At 34.8% G+C, this 15,478-nt stretch overlaps 1 protein-coding gene across 1 annotated transcript in view; it reads left to right on the forward strand.

Moving 5' to 3' along the window:
* Window positions 1-13,942: 13,942 nt before the first annotated feature.
* LOC117990274 (adipokinetic hormone/corazonin-related peptide receptor variant I-like) overlaps window positions 13,943-15,478 on the forward strand; it is a 36,213-nt gene continuing 34,677 nt past the window's right edge. Inside the window, exon 1 of the mRNA XM_034977738.2 lies at window positions 13,943-14,359. Coding sequence (XP_034833629.1) covers window positions 14,039-14,359 — 321 coding nt within the window. The 5' untranslated portion in view covers window positions 13,943-14,038. The remainder of the gene's footprint in view (window positions 14,360-15,478) is intronic.

Raw genomic sequence — 15,478 nt, forward strand, 5'->3', positions numbered from 1 at the left:
GTACCTAATACCTACATAATATTATTCTAAGCCTTATGGGTAGGTACATCAAACGTGTGGCTCAAATTTCCTACTAAGTAGGTGCCTACTTACATTAATTTATGATTCAATTATACATATAAGTTGGTACCTACATCTGATAAAATCAACCCATTTTTTCACCAGAATAGAAACCTAGGTAGGTACCTACCTACCAGGTATATTAAGAAACATACATACAATAACAGAAAATACCTACCTACTACCTACCATTACTTGCATCCATTCACAAACAAGAAAGTAGGTACTTAATTTATCTATATATAAAAAAGGAAAAGCTGACTGACTGATCTATCTAATTGAAATTTGTGTAGTCCTCGCGGACAAAATCGCGGGCACAATCTAGTATAGAAGTATAAACAACTTAACCTCCAATCCGGGTTTATTAGTCTTGGGATGACCCTAATATGAATCAAACGCAGTTCCAATGTCCACAGTCTTATATTCAGGTACACTTGTCACATCCACTTAGTTTATATCTAGCTTAATTAATCACCTAGTACTTATATCTCCCTTAATTACTTTTATATCGTCCCTCTTTTTACTCCCGCGCGCTGTCACACCTCCACTGACGGGTGACAGATGCCAGGTTTTCTGTGTTGCCCACAGTCGTCCATCCTGCTCCAGATATGTCCCCATATCTGACCACTCGGCCTTCCAACCGAGGGTAATGCCCTCATACCCATAACTCAATAGGAGCAACATAGAATACCTTAATATTATAATTAATATGATTAGTATAATAATTCCTCTAACAGATCAAAGCTAACATTGTTAGATTTAACAAGTGCACAAAACAAGTGCCAATGAGACCTACAAAATACTGGTATCAATAATCATTATGTACATTGCAATCAACATCTGTAAGTCTAATTCTTATAAATACACAACAAATCACACTGAGATAAGTAAATAGTAAATACTATAAGTCATTCTGATTTAAGCTTGATATTAAGAAAATTCTATAATCTAGTTATTGTTAGTGATATACGTATACAACCAATTCACAATAGTATAAACAAATATTGAAATCAACACAATTCATGTTAATACTTAATACAAGGAAATTATAGTGAAATCAATAATTTAATTTTTAAATATTATTATGAACTACATATTCTTCAAGTTTGTATTTGTATTTAGTAATACGTGAATAAATATTTGCATGGCAAATGTGGCAATACTAATTATGAGAATTATAAAACATCTTTGGTAAATTGCATTTAAAGCGAATAAAATATAATCAAACTTAAACAAAACAACAACGAGGAAAGAAAAGAAGGATGGTGAATTATCACCAACTTGAATTCTGAGTGCTAAGTACTCTATGATTTTAAACCATGTCACTATCAGTTTTCAATTAAAGTAAGTTTGTTTGCCCTTTCCTTCTTACCACTGTAATGACATGAATTCTAATCCTACATAATGCTCTAATGCAACACAAATACAATATTTTCATTAGTATAAACATTTTAAGAGATATGGTAAGAGTTGTTGGATCCCATTGACCATTACTAACACTTTATACAAAATTAATCACAAAGTTCTACAATATACCAATGAACCTAACTACTTCTGTAGACTTCATAATTTCTTTAAACTTAAAAATAAATTAAAAGAATATCTTATAATCCAATGTTCTCATACAATTGATAAATATTTGATATGAGTTGACCTTGATTATAATGTCTTTGTAGTGTTTCATGAATTACCAATTTGACTATCGTGAATTGACATTTAATTATTCTCAAGTGGTACCTACTGATTGACACCGTTGAAAAAAATAATAATATTACAATATAAGTATGTAACGTAAAACAAATAATAAGAAAACCATATACCAATCTTTAATTGCATATATGTAGTATTATACTAAGCAATATCGGTAAGTATATGAATAATGATTGTAAAATAATTTTGCAGACCAGAAAGGCAGAGATGTCGGCACAGATATTATGTGACCATATTTTGTACTCTACTTGAATAACAATAAAAGATAATTACCTATCAAATTGAATTATTGAATATTGAACCTATGTCTACGAAATCAAGATAAATAATATGGTTAAATGTAGTTGTTATTATTAATAAGTACTAAGATCGAAACAAACCACAATGTATTCTAAGGAGACCCCCAATAATCATATTATAATAATATAATATAATATATTTATTTATTTAATAATAATATAATATATTTATTTATTTAAAAAACTCAGTACAGTAATCAACTCTCTGGAATCCTGACCCCTAAACTAGGAAATCCCGTGTCTTAGGGGCCAGTGCCTTCCCAAACATAATTTGAATAGTTAATAATTTACAGCTAGGTATTACAACTATATAAAATAAATAAATCAACAAAACACAAGGTTAAAGCGTGAAACAAACCATGGGACGCGTCCGTAAGCTATGGCTAAGAACCGCGATTGTAATATTATTTCAGAAATTTAAAGAAACATGAATCCACTAATTGATAATGATACACAGTACAGATCACTATGAGATCTACAATGTGCACAATGTAATCCTATATTTTCAAATAACTGAGACGACTGCCTCTGACTCTATCTCGATTGTAGTACAACAAATACTATTATTAATATAACAAAATAAGTCACAATTATGTTAGCCAAGGTATTATTGTATTATTAAAAACTCGTTACCCGTGATGCCCCATATCATCCTTGCACTAGGGGTAGATGCATGCATAACTGTGTCTACCATAAGCCCCGTAAGTGCGATAGAGAGCGCAACAGACGGCGTTTTGTTGCCCCATTTTATTGTCTCGCAAGCAACGAGTCCTTGATGGCACTATAGACTTAATTGATGTAACATACAATAAAATCTGATTTCTGGAAACTTCCATTCTTGTACATTCTTGAGCGCGTAAGGACGAACGATGCCAGAGACCCTCGTCCTCTTATGATAATATGGTTAACTTGAACACGGTGATTGAGGACAGACAGCACCCAACGCTGCACCAACCCAGCGTCATGCTGAGCCGTGAATTGCTGCATCGGTCACCGTTGCTTGTCTCGTGTCAGTGTGTGACAAATGAATGACAAAGATGTAGGAAATTATTTCGTGATACATTGGTGTACTTATACGCTTTGGTAACATATCAACGATCCATACATTAATACCTAGCGAGTGAAGTAAGCAAGCCTTCGTGCGCGAACTGCTTATATAGTCTATTGGAATATATGTTACTTGAAATAGTATTTAAGAATTTGCTCTGTACTGTGCTGTTTCCACCAAACATCAACGTAATACAATGAGTGACTGCGAAGATGTACATTAACATGAACCGATATTTAGCATTTACAATCAGCATGTCATTTTAGATCTACTTTAAAGGGTCTATACAACTTCTACTACGTACCGAATTCAGCAAGACATAATTAATATATTATTACTGAATACGTCCATTATAAGAACTTTAATTTGAATTTAAGTAACCCTTGAACATTAGTATCTGCTAGAACAGGTAAAGTGATTTCCAACCATGATATCTACTTCTGTACCCCTATTCTGTAGATAAATCTATTATTATTAATAAAAAGGATACACCCTTTCCACTTGCCGACCGAGTTAGTCTGCTTGTTTTCCATCAACTTAACTGGACTCCCTCTTGTCACCATCGCGACCCGATCAGTTGCTGAAGTTCATACTGAAGATCACCGTCCACTCGCATCGGGATTATCGAATCAGGTTTTACCAGACTATTATTGTTCGTCATTTTTCAGACGCTTCGTCAGCCGTTTTCCAACTCGTTTGTTGGTTCTTACTAGGACCAGCTTTTGTCACCGGAATACGATCCATTGTTTACGTTAGTATTGCCACCTTCCATTTGTCATTCTTGATTCCTTATTCTTAGGTTTATATTATAGTCAATGCTGCCCTCCTTTGGCACGATTGCTACAAAATCAAAAATTTCCACTTGCTGTATGTCACAATTGGGACATGAATTAAATTTTCCAATAACAATATGTCTCATTTGGAACATATAAAATAGACAACCTTTGACACAATTGGGACAAGGTATATTACATAAACTATTCTCAGCAATTACCGCTTATCACACCAGGAATAAGTCCATACATAAGTCGGTATTCTTTTCTCTCATTTGCCGGTTGGTTCATCATAAAATATTCTCAGGAATAACCGCTTATCACACCAGGAATAAATCCATACATAAGTCGGTATTCTTTTCAACTATTCTCAGGAATCACCGCTTATCGCACCAGGAATAAGTCCATACATAAGTCGGTATTCGTTTCCCTGATTTGCTTGTTAGGTTATTATAAAATACTCTCAAGAATCACCGCTTATCACACCAGGAATAAATCCATACATAAGTCGGTATTCTTTTCAGATATTCTTAGGAATCACCGCTTATCGCACCAGGAGTAAGTCCATACATAAGTCGGTATTCGTTTCTAATATACTCAGGGATCACCGCTTATCACACCAGGACTCAGTCCATACATAAGTCGGTATCCTTTTCTCTCATTCACTGGTTGTCAGTTTGTTTAGAGTCTAAAAATAATAATCACATTTATAACAATGACACGTTATATCATAACAATATTAAACACCATTTTTTTTTCAGCCACCAGAAGCGATTATTTGTGTACAGTCAATAGAATGAATATTATAGTGTCAACGGTTATGGCAAACCCGCTAAGTGTTTGCTCCCTTAATACCTCATTTGATTAATCTTCTTCTTAATTTGCTTTATGGCTTTTAGTAATTTGATTAATGATTTGAAAGACTAGTTATCGAGACTACTGAACTCAATACTCAAATCGATATTCTCAACGATTTGTGGAGTATCTACAGTAGTAAACACCTTTAGTTCACCGTGGGCTCTACCGCGGTTGTTTGACAGCTACAATGTCACGATCGCAATCATCTCTGATTGGTTAATGCTCGCTCACTATTGGCCACAATGCATTGTTGCAACAAGAATCGCACAAATTCAGCCAATCAGAACAATAATGATTGATGCAGGTTTTAGACAATCGCCCTACGTGTAATGTCTGCAAGTGATAATAATTGTGCAACTCGTTTGAAATTTTAATATAATTTAAGGGCACACACACAAGAGAGCAATCCGTCTTTTGTTTATAATAATTATATTAATAATTTATTTATTTAGTAAAAATATGCATCTCATAAGCTCCTTTTTCCAAAGTCAAATAGCTAGTCAAAATTTGGGCAGTAAAAGTAGGGAATCCGTTTCTCCACTATTTATCCGATGGGGCTTGCAAGGTTAAGATTTACACTTCTCTGTATACTGACAATTTCATTTCTTATTTCAGATCTAAACCTAAGTCAGAGATCGAATTATTCGTGTATTATTTATACCCGATAAACAACGATATGATAAAATTATGTGTTAGTAGGCTATATAAAGAAATACAACAGTCCAGACCCTGTAATACATAACATTGCCAGTAGTGGCGTGCACAGAGTTCGAAGCCAGGGTAAGCATTAGTAAGATAGGCCTTAGATACACCTTATATAGACCTACTGAATGGCAGGTCATAAAGAAAAATGGGCACTGGTCATTTCAACTAGGGTAAGCAGTACTTTTATGCCTCTATGAATTGCACGCCACTGATTGCCACAGTCATTGCCACTTCATTTAATAACACCTTCGTAACTCTCTTTTGTTATTAGAGACACATGTTTCAAAGTTTCCTTTACTCGTACATAAAAATTGAACTTCGTAACTTAGTATTTCTTTCGAATTTCTATTATTACAGCAGATAGTATCATCTATTAAGTTGGTAAGCCAATCCAATAATAACAACAGTAAATATGATGTACTTGGTAGTTAACCTGTTGTTCAGTGCGTGTTTTTCCGAGGTAGTAAGTACCTAAAGGCTTTGATTTATGATAGCAGATTGTACAACAAGGGCACCAAACAAGCCACTTGAGCAGAGTTATAAACACTGCTTTTCACTTCGATTGCGAGGAAATGTAACAATAATATTACTATAAGTACATATCTATAGATTGATCGAAAAGAGTAGGGATTAAATGAGGGTGCTGTAATGAGTTTGTAGGTATAGGTCGCAACCTCAATACAAGTGCAAAAGTTCACTGGCACCATAGAAATTACATACATTCTTTCTCATCCATATGTCATTCAGAGAGACTGTTGTTTACCTATAAATACCTTGTGCATAACAGCATGAAACGCACTTTAGTCCTCTTATAGCCAGCGTAAAATAGAACCTTACGAGCATGAGAAGTGGAAACGTATTTTTATTTTATTATTATTGTTATTTTCCGAATTCTAAAAATCACGAATGCATGTCATCTATTAGTATAAGAGGATGCCAGCCACTAGTGACTTTATATGAATGTGATAGCCCATATAATTTTACCTTTTTAATTATAAAACTCTAAGAACATTTGAAAGAACCACTGTTATGCTGATAAATAAATATTTTAATTCAATTCCATTTATTTATTTTCATCTGATCTGATCAGTTAAATTCACTTTAGGTTAATATAATAATGATTCAATTCATTTTCCTTTCATAACCTCACCTCTCCTTAAATGGTAGTTGCAGCCAATGTAATTTATAATTTTCACAAGGGTGAGCAAGCGGAACAAAAGTACATACTAGCACTTAATATAAATTTTATTGGTATAAGAATCAAATAAAATTCCAACATCCACATGGCTACTTTCGTGAGCATGAGTGTTGTATGTCTTTCTGTTTCTGGTATGTACATAGTTAGATTAATTCAAACCTGATATTTCATACCCTATACCTACTAGGTATTCAAAGTAATCTAATAACTCTAATTTGGTCGAATAAGTAAACCTACAGATTCAAAATAGGTTCAATGTTACCTACTTTATCTAGTGGACCAATTAATTATTTATTAGCTGATCCACCCCAGGTAGAATTTTCCAAAATCTTTTCTTTGTGTCCAGTAGTAGCTTAGTAGAGAACTCAAATCATATTTGATTATGCAGGGCCTGCGGGTTGATCTATGTCTGTCAGTACATAATACAGACTATTCAGTCGGTAGATAGGTATTAAATGGGTGCATCTAGCAATCGACTCTATTAGTCTCCCTATCACTGTCTATCATTCTCACAACCATACCATGCCTACCATAGACCCAAATCCAAAAATCTTACATTAAATGGTAGGTTATGAAAACACATGCACCTGACACATATTTCAGGCATTCTATCCTTAAATTGTACTAAAATATTACTATGTGTATAGTTAAGTATGTAATTATTTAATTAAACAAGAATAACTACTCATATTGAGACTATTCAATTCAAAGTTTTAAGACTTTATTTTAGTTACTAGGTAAACTAGATTTGCTTCAATTAACCATAGTAGTATTCAGATGTTTCTTACCTTCTTATTACTGTATTACATAACAATACCTTGAGGTTACACCCTCCATCATAATGAGGCAGGCAGGGATGGCTTTTTTTTCTTTTGTATCATTATAACAGGCCTCACACCAAGAGTTACTGTGTTCTTATCCGATCCATGCAGGTACATGACTGCTTCTAATCACAACTTGAAGGTTATGTGCACTTCTCCACCACAGATGCCGGCCAAAACCACTTGTTCATCTCACATTCGTCGACCTCATCGTCAAGTCGGGGTCACATGGTCGTGGACATCATCAGAAAAGTTGTCGAACATGAAAAAAATGGTAACAGTTGAATAATCTCGAAAATATTGCATTTAAGTGACACCAGTATCAAGTACATACCTACTTGATTATATCAGACCCCTGTATATAACCCAAATTTTGCACTAAAACCATTGATTGACCCATTGATGTAGATATGACCGTTGTTATTGTAAGATTATTATTTCTATTTTTAACTAAAGCACATGTACATATTTCTTTTTTAAAATGATTGTTGAATGATTTAAATTAAGACTTGAATAAAATTATATTGTCAACATTACTTCCTAGATAGATAAAGTTATATATAAATGAGTTAAGTAGATATTATTCATTCTAAATTTTCACATTTTATTATGCTATGATAATGTACTATAGGTAATAATTTGCACACTCAGTTATTGGTTGAATGTGTTAGATCAAAACAGATTTACGACCAAATTGTACCACATTCTAGCAAATAAACTCTACTTTTTTATTTCTACATTAGCTCATGTATCAAGTACTTACCTACATAATAATCTAATTGTTTTCTTGATTCTACTTTAATATAGGTAGGTGCCTATTTGGTTTAAAGTATTTGATATCACTTATTACCTTATTTCGATTTTAAAATACAAGGTGTTAGTACTACGGTGCGTTGCATCCAGTCTTGAAATTAATACTAATACTACTTATAACTTCATAGATCAAATCTTGGGCTAGGTATGTTCCTACATAATAATCCATTAAAGCGGTCAGAATAAAACTATAATCCCTTACTTTGAACTCTCAAATAAGTCATAATGCTGATATCTACTTACTATTAATAATTATAGCCTTCACTTACTCTGTTCTAAAAGTATCAATTGGTAATATTGTGACTTATCAAATACCTACTTAGGTATTTTGATGCAGTAATCTTACATTAGGCACTCTTAATATTCACCCATGCTTTAATGAACATCCACTGTAAGAAGGTAAGTACACAGATTCACCGCTTTCAATACAACCTATGGATGCATTGGACCCATCGACCTACGTACTTCTGCTTGTTCCAGACAGTATAAGGTGCTTTCCCCAAACCAATCTCTTGAGTAGTTGCGTTGGAGACAAGTCCTCCAACTCGACACAGGTCTACTCAAGTACTCCCAAAGTAATAGTGTAGCACCATTGCAGTTTGTATGTTTTTCATATTCACTTTGTTATTCGTTCAGGTAGGTTTCTTCATATAATTTCCGATATAAGTACCTAATAAATATGTTGCTATGCGTCTTGTACAGGCACTTTTAACATCTTCCAGGATAGACCCGCATTTTTGGGCATGAATCACATCCAATCTTCTGATATAAACAACTTAACCTCCAATCCGGGTTTATTAGTCTTGGGATGACCCTAATATGAATCAAACGCAGTTCCAATGTCCACAGTCTTATATTCAGGTACACTTGTCACATCCACTTAGTTTATATCTAGCTTAATTAATCACCTAGTACTTATATCTCCCTTAATTACTTTTATATCGTCCCTCTTTTTACTCCCGCGCGCTGTCACACCTCCACTGACGGGTGACAGATGCCAGGTTTTCTGTGTTGCCCACAGAAGGGTATAAGTTAGTAAAATTTTGTATGAAATGGACCTACCTACCAAATTTAGCTAGCTTATTATATTAAGTATTTTTCTAAAATAAATTATTATTTTCAGGTTGCAGATCATCTATGGTACCTAACCTATACTTACCAGATTATGTTGCCTATCTTCCAGCTACCTAAGCTAGGGCCACTAGAACCTAACTTAATTCAAGAGTCAAGACTGCAACTAACCTGGGGGTCATCAGACTTGTAGAATACCTATATAATTTGAACTGTTTATGATGTACCTACTTAAATACACCTTATGAATTTAACAGCTGATGTAAAATACTTATACGCATACCTACCTACTTATAGTATCTAATTTAAATTTAAACAAAAGAATTTAATTTGTTTTATTTCATCCTAAAAAAAGTAAGTTTTCAGATGATACTAATAATAGTTAAAAAGTATTCTGGAATTTGCCTGCCTGGATATTTCCGGGAATCTATGATCAAAACTAAATTAAAATGACAGGTTTATGTGTATTGCTGTTCCTTTCATAAGCTCCCTGCACTGCAGAAAAGGATAGCAATACATTTAGACGTCTAACAGAATTAGCCACACTGTCCCCAACTGTTTGTGCACCAAGTCTCATCAAAATCGGTTCAACACTTCAAAGATTAGCTCACAATTTTTTTAATTATGAGCTTATTGAGAACGTAACAGGCAATTTTCAATTTTGTTTATTTGTATGAACATTTTGAAACGTGCAGCCTTGATGGGGGTAGCTGAGGTAAAAGGGAGGGGAGGGAAATCATTCCCTTGGAAGGAGTGATTTTCCGCCGGGGATGTATACTTTTTTAAATGATTTTTAATTTTGATAAAATTGTCATTGACTTAAAACAGCCTCGGTAGGGGGCGGCGGGGTAAGTCAACCCCTTCACTCCTTCAGCCAGAGACTCACTCACGTTTTGTATGGATGAATCCAGAGACTCCGGAACGTCCCTATCTCCTCTTCTTTTCTCCATCAAGGCGGCAAGTCTCAAAAGCTAGCCCGTTGTATGTAGGTATGAATTAAAATGCCTATAAAAGAATCTTATGGCATGACTAGCTATAAAAACACTATGTTCATAATAGAAAAGCAGAGACAAAAAACATTTTATTTACTATTAAATTTTTATATTGTTATAAAACTGTAGTTTGTTGCGCAGTGTTACTGCACTTAGATGACTTATGAGGATTCTGTAGAGTGTAGTCTTGATGCAGCAAAATCAACTTGCATTCTTCTAACAAAGTGGATTAGGCAGGTGGTGTGGTCATTCACAGGCTGTTAACATAACGTAACTAACTGGTCCACAGTTATCACTGAAAAAATAGAAATTATTGATCTTTAATTTTTTAAATTGCTAATTAGACAAGAACTATTCTTCTTATTTTACTATCTATCTTAATGAGGTCTAAGTTTTATTTATAATATTAATTAATAAGTAGATGATGCCCGTGACTTTATCCGCGCTGATTTAAAGGGTAAAAGTAGCCTATCTCCTTCTCCAGCATGTAACAAAGCTCCACACTAAATAATTTATACTCGCAACTTCATTTATCTTGTGGGAACTGTTCGATTTTCAGAGCCTAGTTTATTTAAAAATAGGCTATATCCATCCCCAGGATGAAAGATCTTTGTACCTTTTGTCAAAATTGGTTGAACGGATGAGCTGTAAAAAGCCAGCAGATAGATAGACAGATAACCTTTATACATACACTAAAATACAGCTCAAACTCAAGGTCCCGAACTTAATTACATGTCTTAAACAAAGAAAACTGAATTGATTATTAAAGAGTTGCCTTTCTGTAATAGATTACCTAGATGTTTTATTGCAACTTTAACTTCAGTGTACCACAAGATTATGTCTAAAATGTGTTGTCATTTATCAAGCGGTCAGTAGTCAAAACTGTTCTAACAAATATAATTATTAATGATGGCTCAGCCCTTTTTGAACTCATTTAATGCTAGGTACCTAGTAGACAGTAATTATTTAAGTAGGTAGGTACATATGAAGTTATGTTATGATTTAACTATACTCTTCAAACCTGGCCACTTGTCTATGTGTCCAAATTCAGATCAAGAGATTTGTATTACCTAGTAATTAGTACATTATGTGAGCGTGATCCGAAGAGAGAGAGTAAACTTACTTAAGGTCGTCAGTCCAGCGGGTTGGAGGTCGTCCCACACTGCGCTTGCTGATACGCGGTCTCCACTTCAGAACACGTCTGCCCCATCGGTTCTGCGGCAGACGTGGCCTGCCCACTGCCAGTACAGATTTCTAATTCGTTGGGCTATGTCAGTCACTCTGGTCATCCAACGGATTTCGTTGTTACGGATTTTGTCCCTCAGAGTTACCCAACATAGCCCGCTAAGCGACTTTGAACTTGTGGACAAGGCCAACTGTCAGTGTCCACGTTTCAGCACCATACGTCATCACAGGTAGGACACATTCATTAAAGACTTTCGTCTTTAGGCTTTGGGGTATCGACGAATTGAAGACTTGACGCAATTTTCCAAATGCTGCCCAGCCCAGCTTATTTTTCTGTCAGCTTCCTTGTCGAAGTTGTTTCTACAAAGTTGTATTACGTACAATAATATATACCTAATAATCAGTAAAACTTCAGTTTTCTAGTTAACACTAAAGCGATTGTTCCGTTTGTTTCAGTCTCAACTCTCAGTTTCAGTTATGATAAAAGGTTATGTTGGTTTCGTTGGTTTGTTTTGATTTATTTTTTTACTGACAATGACAGAGTAACAGACTAGAAAGCGGTAACTTTTTTTTTAATCTGATGAAAATTTGGCTCTGGACACAAGTTTCTTGAGGTTTTTAGTGATCTTAGACAAATTACCATAGACACACACACCATAGACTAAGTGGTGGACTGTCACTTGTTTGTCATTGTCAGGCTGTCAATCTGTCATTGTCAATCTGTCAAAAACGTCAATAAACGAAATAATAAATGCCAAACTCAACAAAATGGCAGCGTATATCTGTCCCCCTTTTTTTGCGAACGTGTAAGAGAGACAAATTGTGGCGAGAGTTGGACCATCACGTTTACTATTTCTTTTACTCGATGAGTCCAATACTGACTGTTATGGCCAACTCATACTGCCGGACAATACGTAAACATTGACCGTGAGGAGTAAACGAAACGATAAACGATAAATGCATTGTTCAATCTTGTACTAACTGTACAGTTGGCGGTAACCGCCGGCGTAGAGCGCACGTCGCTACGTTGAAAAAGCTCGCCTCTACGGGATCTTCTCGTAGCAATAAACTTTATTAAAAAGTCTACTAGCTGTCGCCCGTTTCTGAATGTGTTATAACATTTGTATTTAAATCGTGCTGGTGAAATGATCTAAGTTATGGTGAAAACCCTATAAAATGTTTGGAAGTTTAAACAAATATAAAGAGAAACGCGAAGTGCGACTTTGATTAAACTTTTTATTAGATTCATCGAACCAACCTAGGCAAGCTAAGCTAAGCTAAGTTTGCACACCTAGCTTGTTTTATATTGTTGTATGCCTACGCCTACGAGGGATGCGTGTTTTCTAAACAATAGTATTTTTATCATAAAAATATGTGTAAAAATAGGTTTTATCATTGTGATGGTCATTATTATTATACGTCAACTAGAAAACATGAAAGCAGAGCCTTTTTTAGGATTCCGTACCTCAAAAGGAAAAACGGAACCCTTATAGGATCACTTTGTTGTCTGTCTGTCTGTCTGTCGGTCAGTCTGTCTGTCAAGAAACCTACAGGAAACTGCCCGTTGACCTAGAATCATGAAATTTGGCAGGTAGGTAGGTCTTATAGCAGATATACGGGGAAAAATCTGAAAACTGTGAATTTGTGGTTATATCACACAATTCTAATTCTGATTTGATGTTGAAATTTTATCTGCATAATACTTTGACAATGGCAATAGTGTATGTGAATATACCTACCTTAGTTTCTTCGTTTTATACTTACGTGGAAATCAAACTTTTTGAAAGTAAGTAACCAAAGTACCTACACCCTTATAGAAACAGGAACGCAAACTTTTCAAGAACAAAACTGAAGTTTAAATATACTTAAACGAGATTTAGAGCAAACTTTATATCCGTTTTAAAGTAGAGACAGGTAGAGAAGAGTAGGTAATTAGCTTTAGATAAAGTTTTGAAAGAACAGGTTCAACTTCTAGTCTATTCGTGTGGACGATGAAATGTTCTCCAATTTAGAATTAGAATTAGAATTAGAATTTGTTTATTAATCACTTGGTACACAATCAATTAATTTACAAAACCACTATAATAATTAATAATCAGTAAAATAATATGTGTAAACAAAACAACACAAATCGATAGTACTGCATTAGTGAAACGCTGCGTCTTGATTGTGAACATGTTTAAAAATCTGATTTTTTAACAGTAGAAGGTGTTTTTACAACGATTAAAAATATAACCCTCCTTCTGCATAACAAATTAAATTAAAAATGTTGCTATTTAGGTACTGGTAATTAATTCAATTCAATTCAATTTTATTTATTTGCTGATACAGGTATACATTTATAAAATTACATATTAAATATGTGCAATAGTGAAATGACGGTTTATTTCTTTTGTACAATTGTTTAATTAAATACCGGCATATTTTCTATTAGGGACCTAAAAATATGAAAGTAGGTACTTAGTCAATGAAGTCGGTTTAGTAAATAAGAGACCTACATCCATAATGTTCTCAAATACATCGCTGGAAATGTCAACATGGGGAAACTCAACAACGTCAACAATAGATCGCAAATTCTGGGAATACTTCGAAGTTGCTGAAGAAAGACAAAACATAAGCTGGGAGGCCTGGGAGGAGGTGGCCGGGCGCCAGCAGGGCGCCGTGCTGAGCGCGTACGGCGTGCTCATGGGCGTGGGCGCCGTGGGCAACGTGGTTGTTCTAGCCGCACTGGCGGGCGCGCGGCGACGGCGCTCACGAGTCGACATGCTCATGACTCATCTGGCAGTAGCAGACGTGTGTGTTACATGCGGCGTCATACCTTTGGAGGTAAGGACTAAAAATACAATAGGTATGCAACCTGCTGAGTGCGTGAGGGATGTGAATGGGCATGAGCATCGTGGGCAATGTGGTCGTTCTGATAGAAACTTAAAATTTTGAATTTAGTAAGTATTCTACTAGATGCTTTAGTTTTTAAATCCAGAGGGAACTCTTTGATTTTCTGGCGTATAAAAGAGCCTATATGCCCGTCTCTAGAATGCAAGCTATCTTTGTATTAAATAGATGAACTTGTGACTTTGTCCACGAGGATTTAGGTTTTTAAGAATCACGAGGGAACTTTCATTTTCCGGGATAAAAAGTGCTTCTTTTCCCTGGGATGCTACCTATATATACCAAACGTCAAATTCGGTTAAACAGATGTGCCGTAAAAAGCTAGCAGACAGGCAGAGAGATTTTCGCATTTTATTATTAGTATGCATTTAGTCCATATAGAAATTTTGAAAATCCTGATAACTCAGCTCTATTTCTTTTTTGAATCATTTTAATTCAAATCCAGTGTTTTGTGGTTCCTACAGTTATTCACACAAAGAGTGTGACAAATTCTTTTATCAGCAGCAAATGATAAGTTTGTAACTAGTACTGAGAGGGAAAATTAAAAACCGGCCAAGTGCGAGCCAGGCTCGCGCAATGAGAGTTACGTACTATACAGTCGTATTTTTTTCGACATTTTGCACGATAATTCAAAAACTATGATGCATAAAAATAAATAAAAATCTGTTTTAGAATGCACATGTGAAGCCCTTTCATAATATTATGATACCCCTTTTAATATAGTTCGTAAATTGATAATACTAATTTTTAGTTCATGACCACAATTTAATTTTTTTTTGTGTGATTTAACCACAAATTCACGGTTTTCAGATTTTTCCCCTAATGTCTGCTATAAGACCTACCTAAATGCCAAATTTCATGATTCTAGGTCAACGGGAAGTACCGTGTAGGTTTCTTGACAGACAGACAGAAGTGATACTATAAGGGTTCCGTTTTTTCATTTGAGGTACGGAACCCTAAAATCCAGAAATTTCAGCTTTTATCATATTTTATTCATATTTATTTAATCTCAGAATTTATTTTCAAGATTTTTTTACGATTTGTTTACTTCAGCTA

The sequence above is a fragment of the Maniola hyperantus genome, chromosome 17, assembly GCF_902806685.2.
Source record: "Maniola hyperantus chromosome 17, iAphHyp1.2, whole genome shotgun sequence".
Lineage (NCBI taxonomy): Eukaryota > Metazoa > Arthropoda > Insecta > Lepidoptera > Nymphalidae > Maniola > Maniola hyperantus.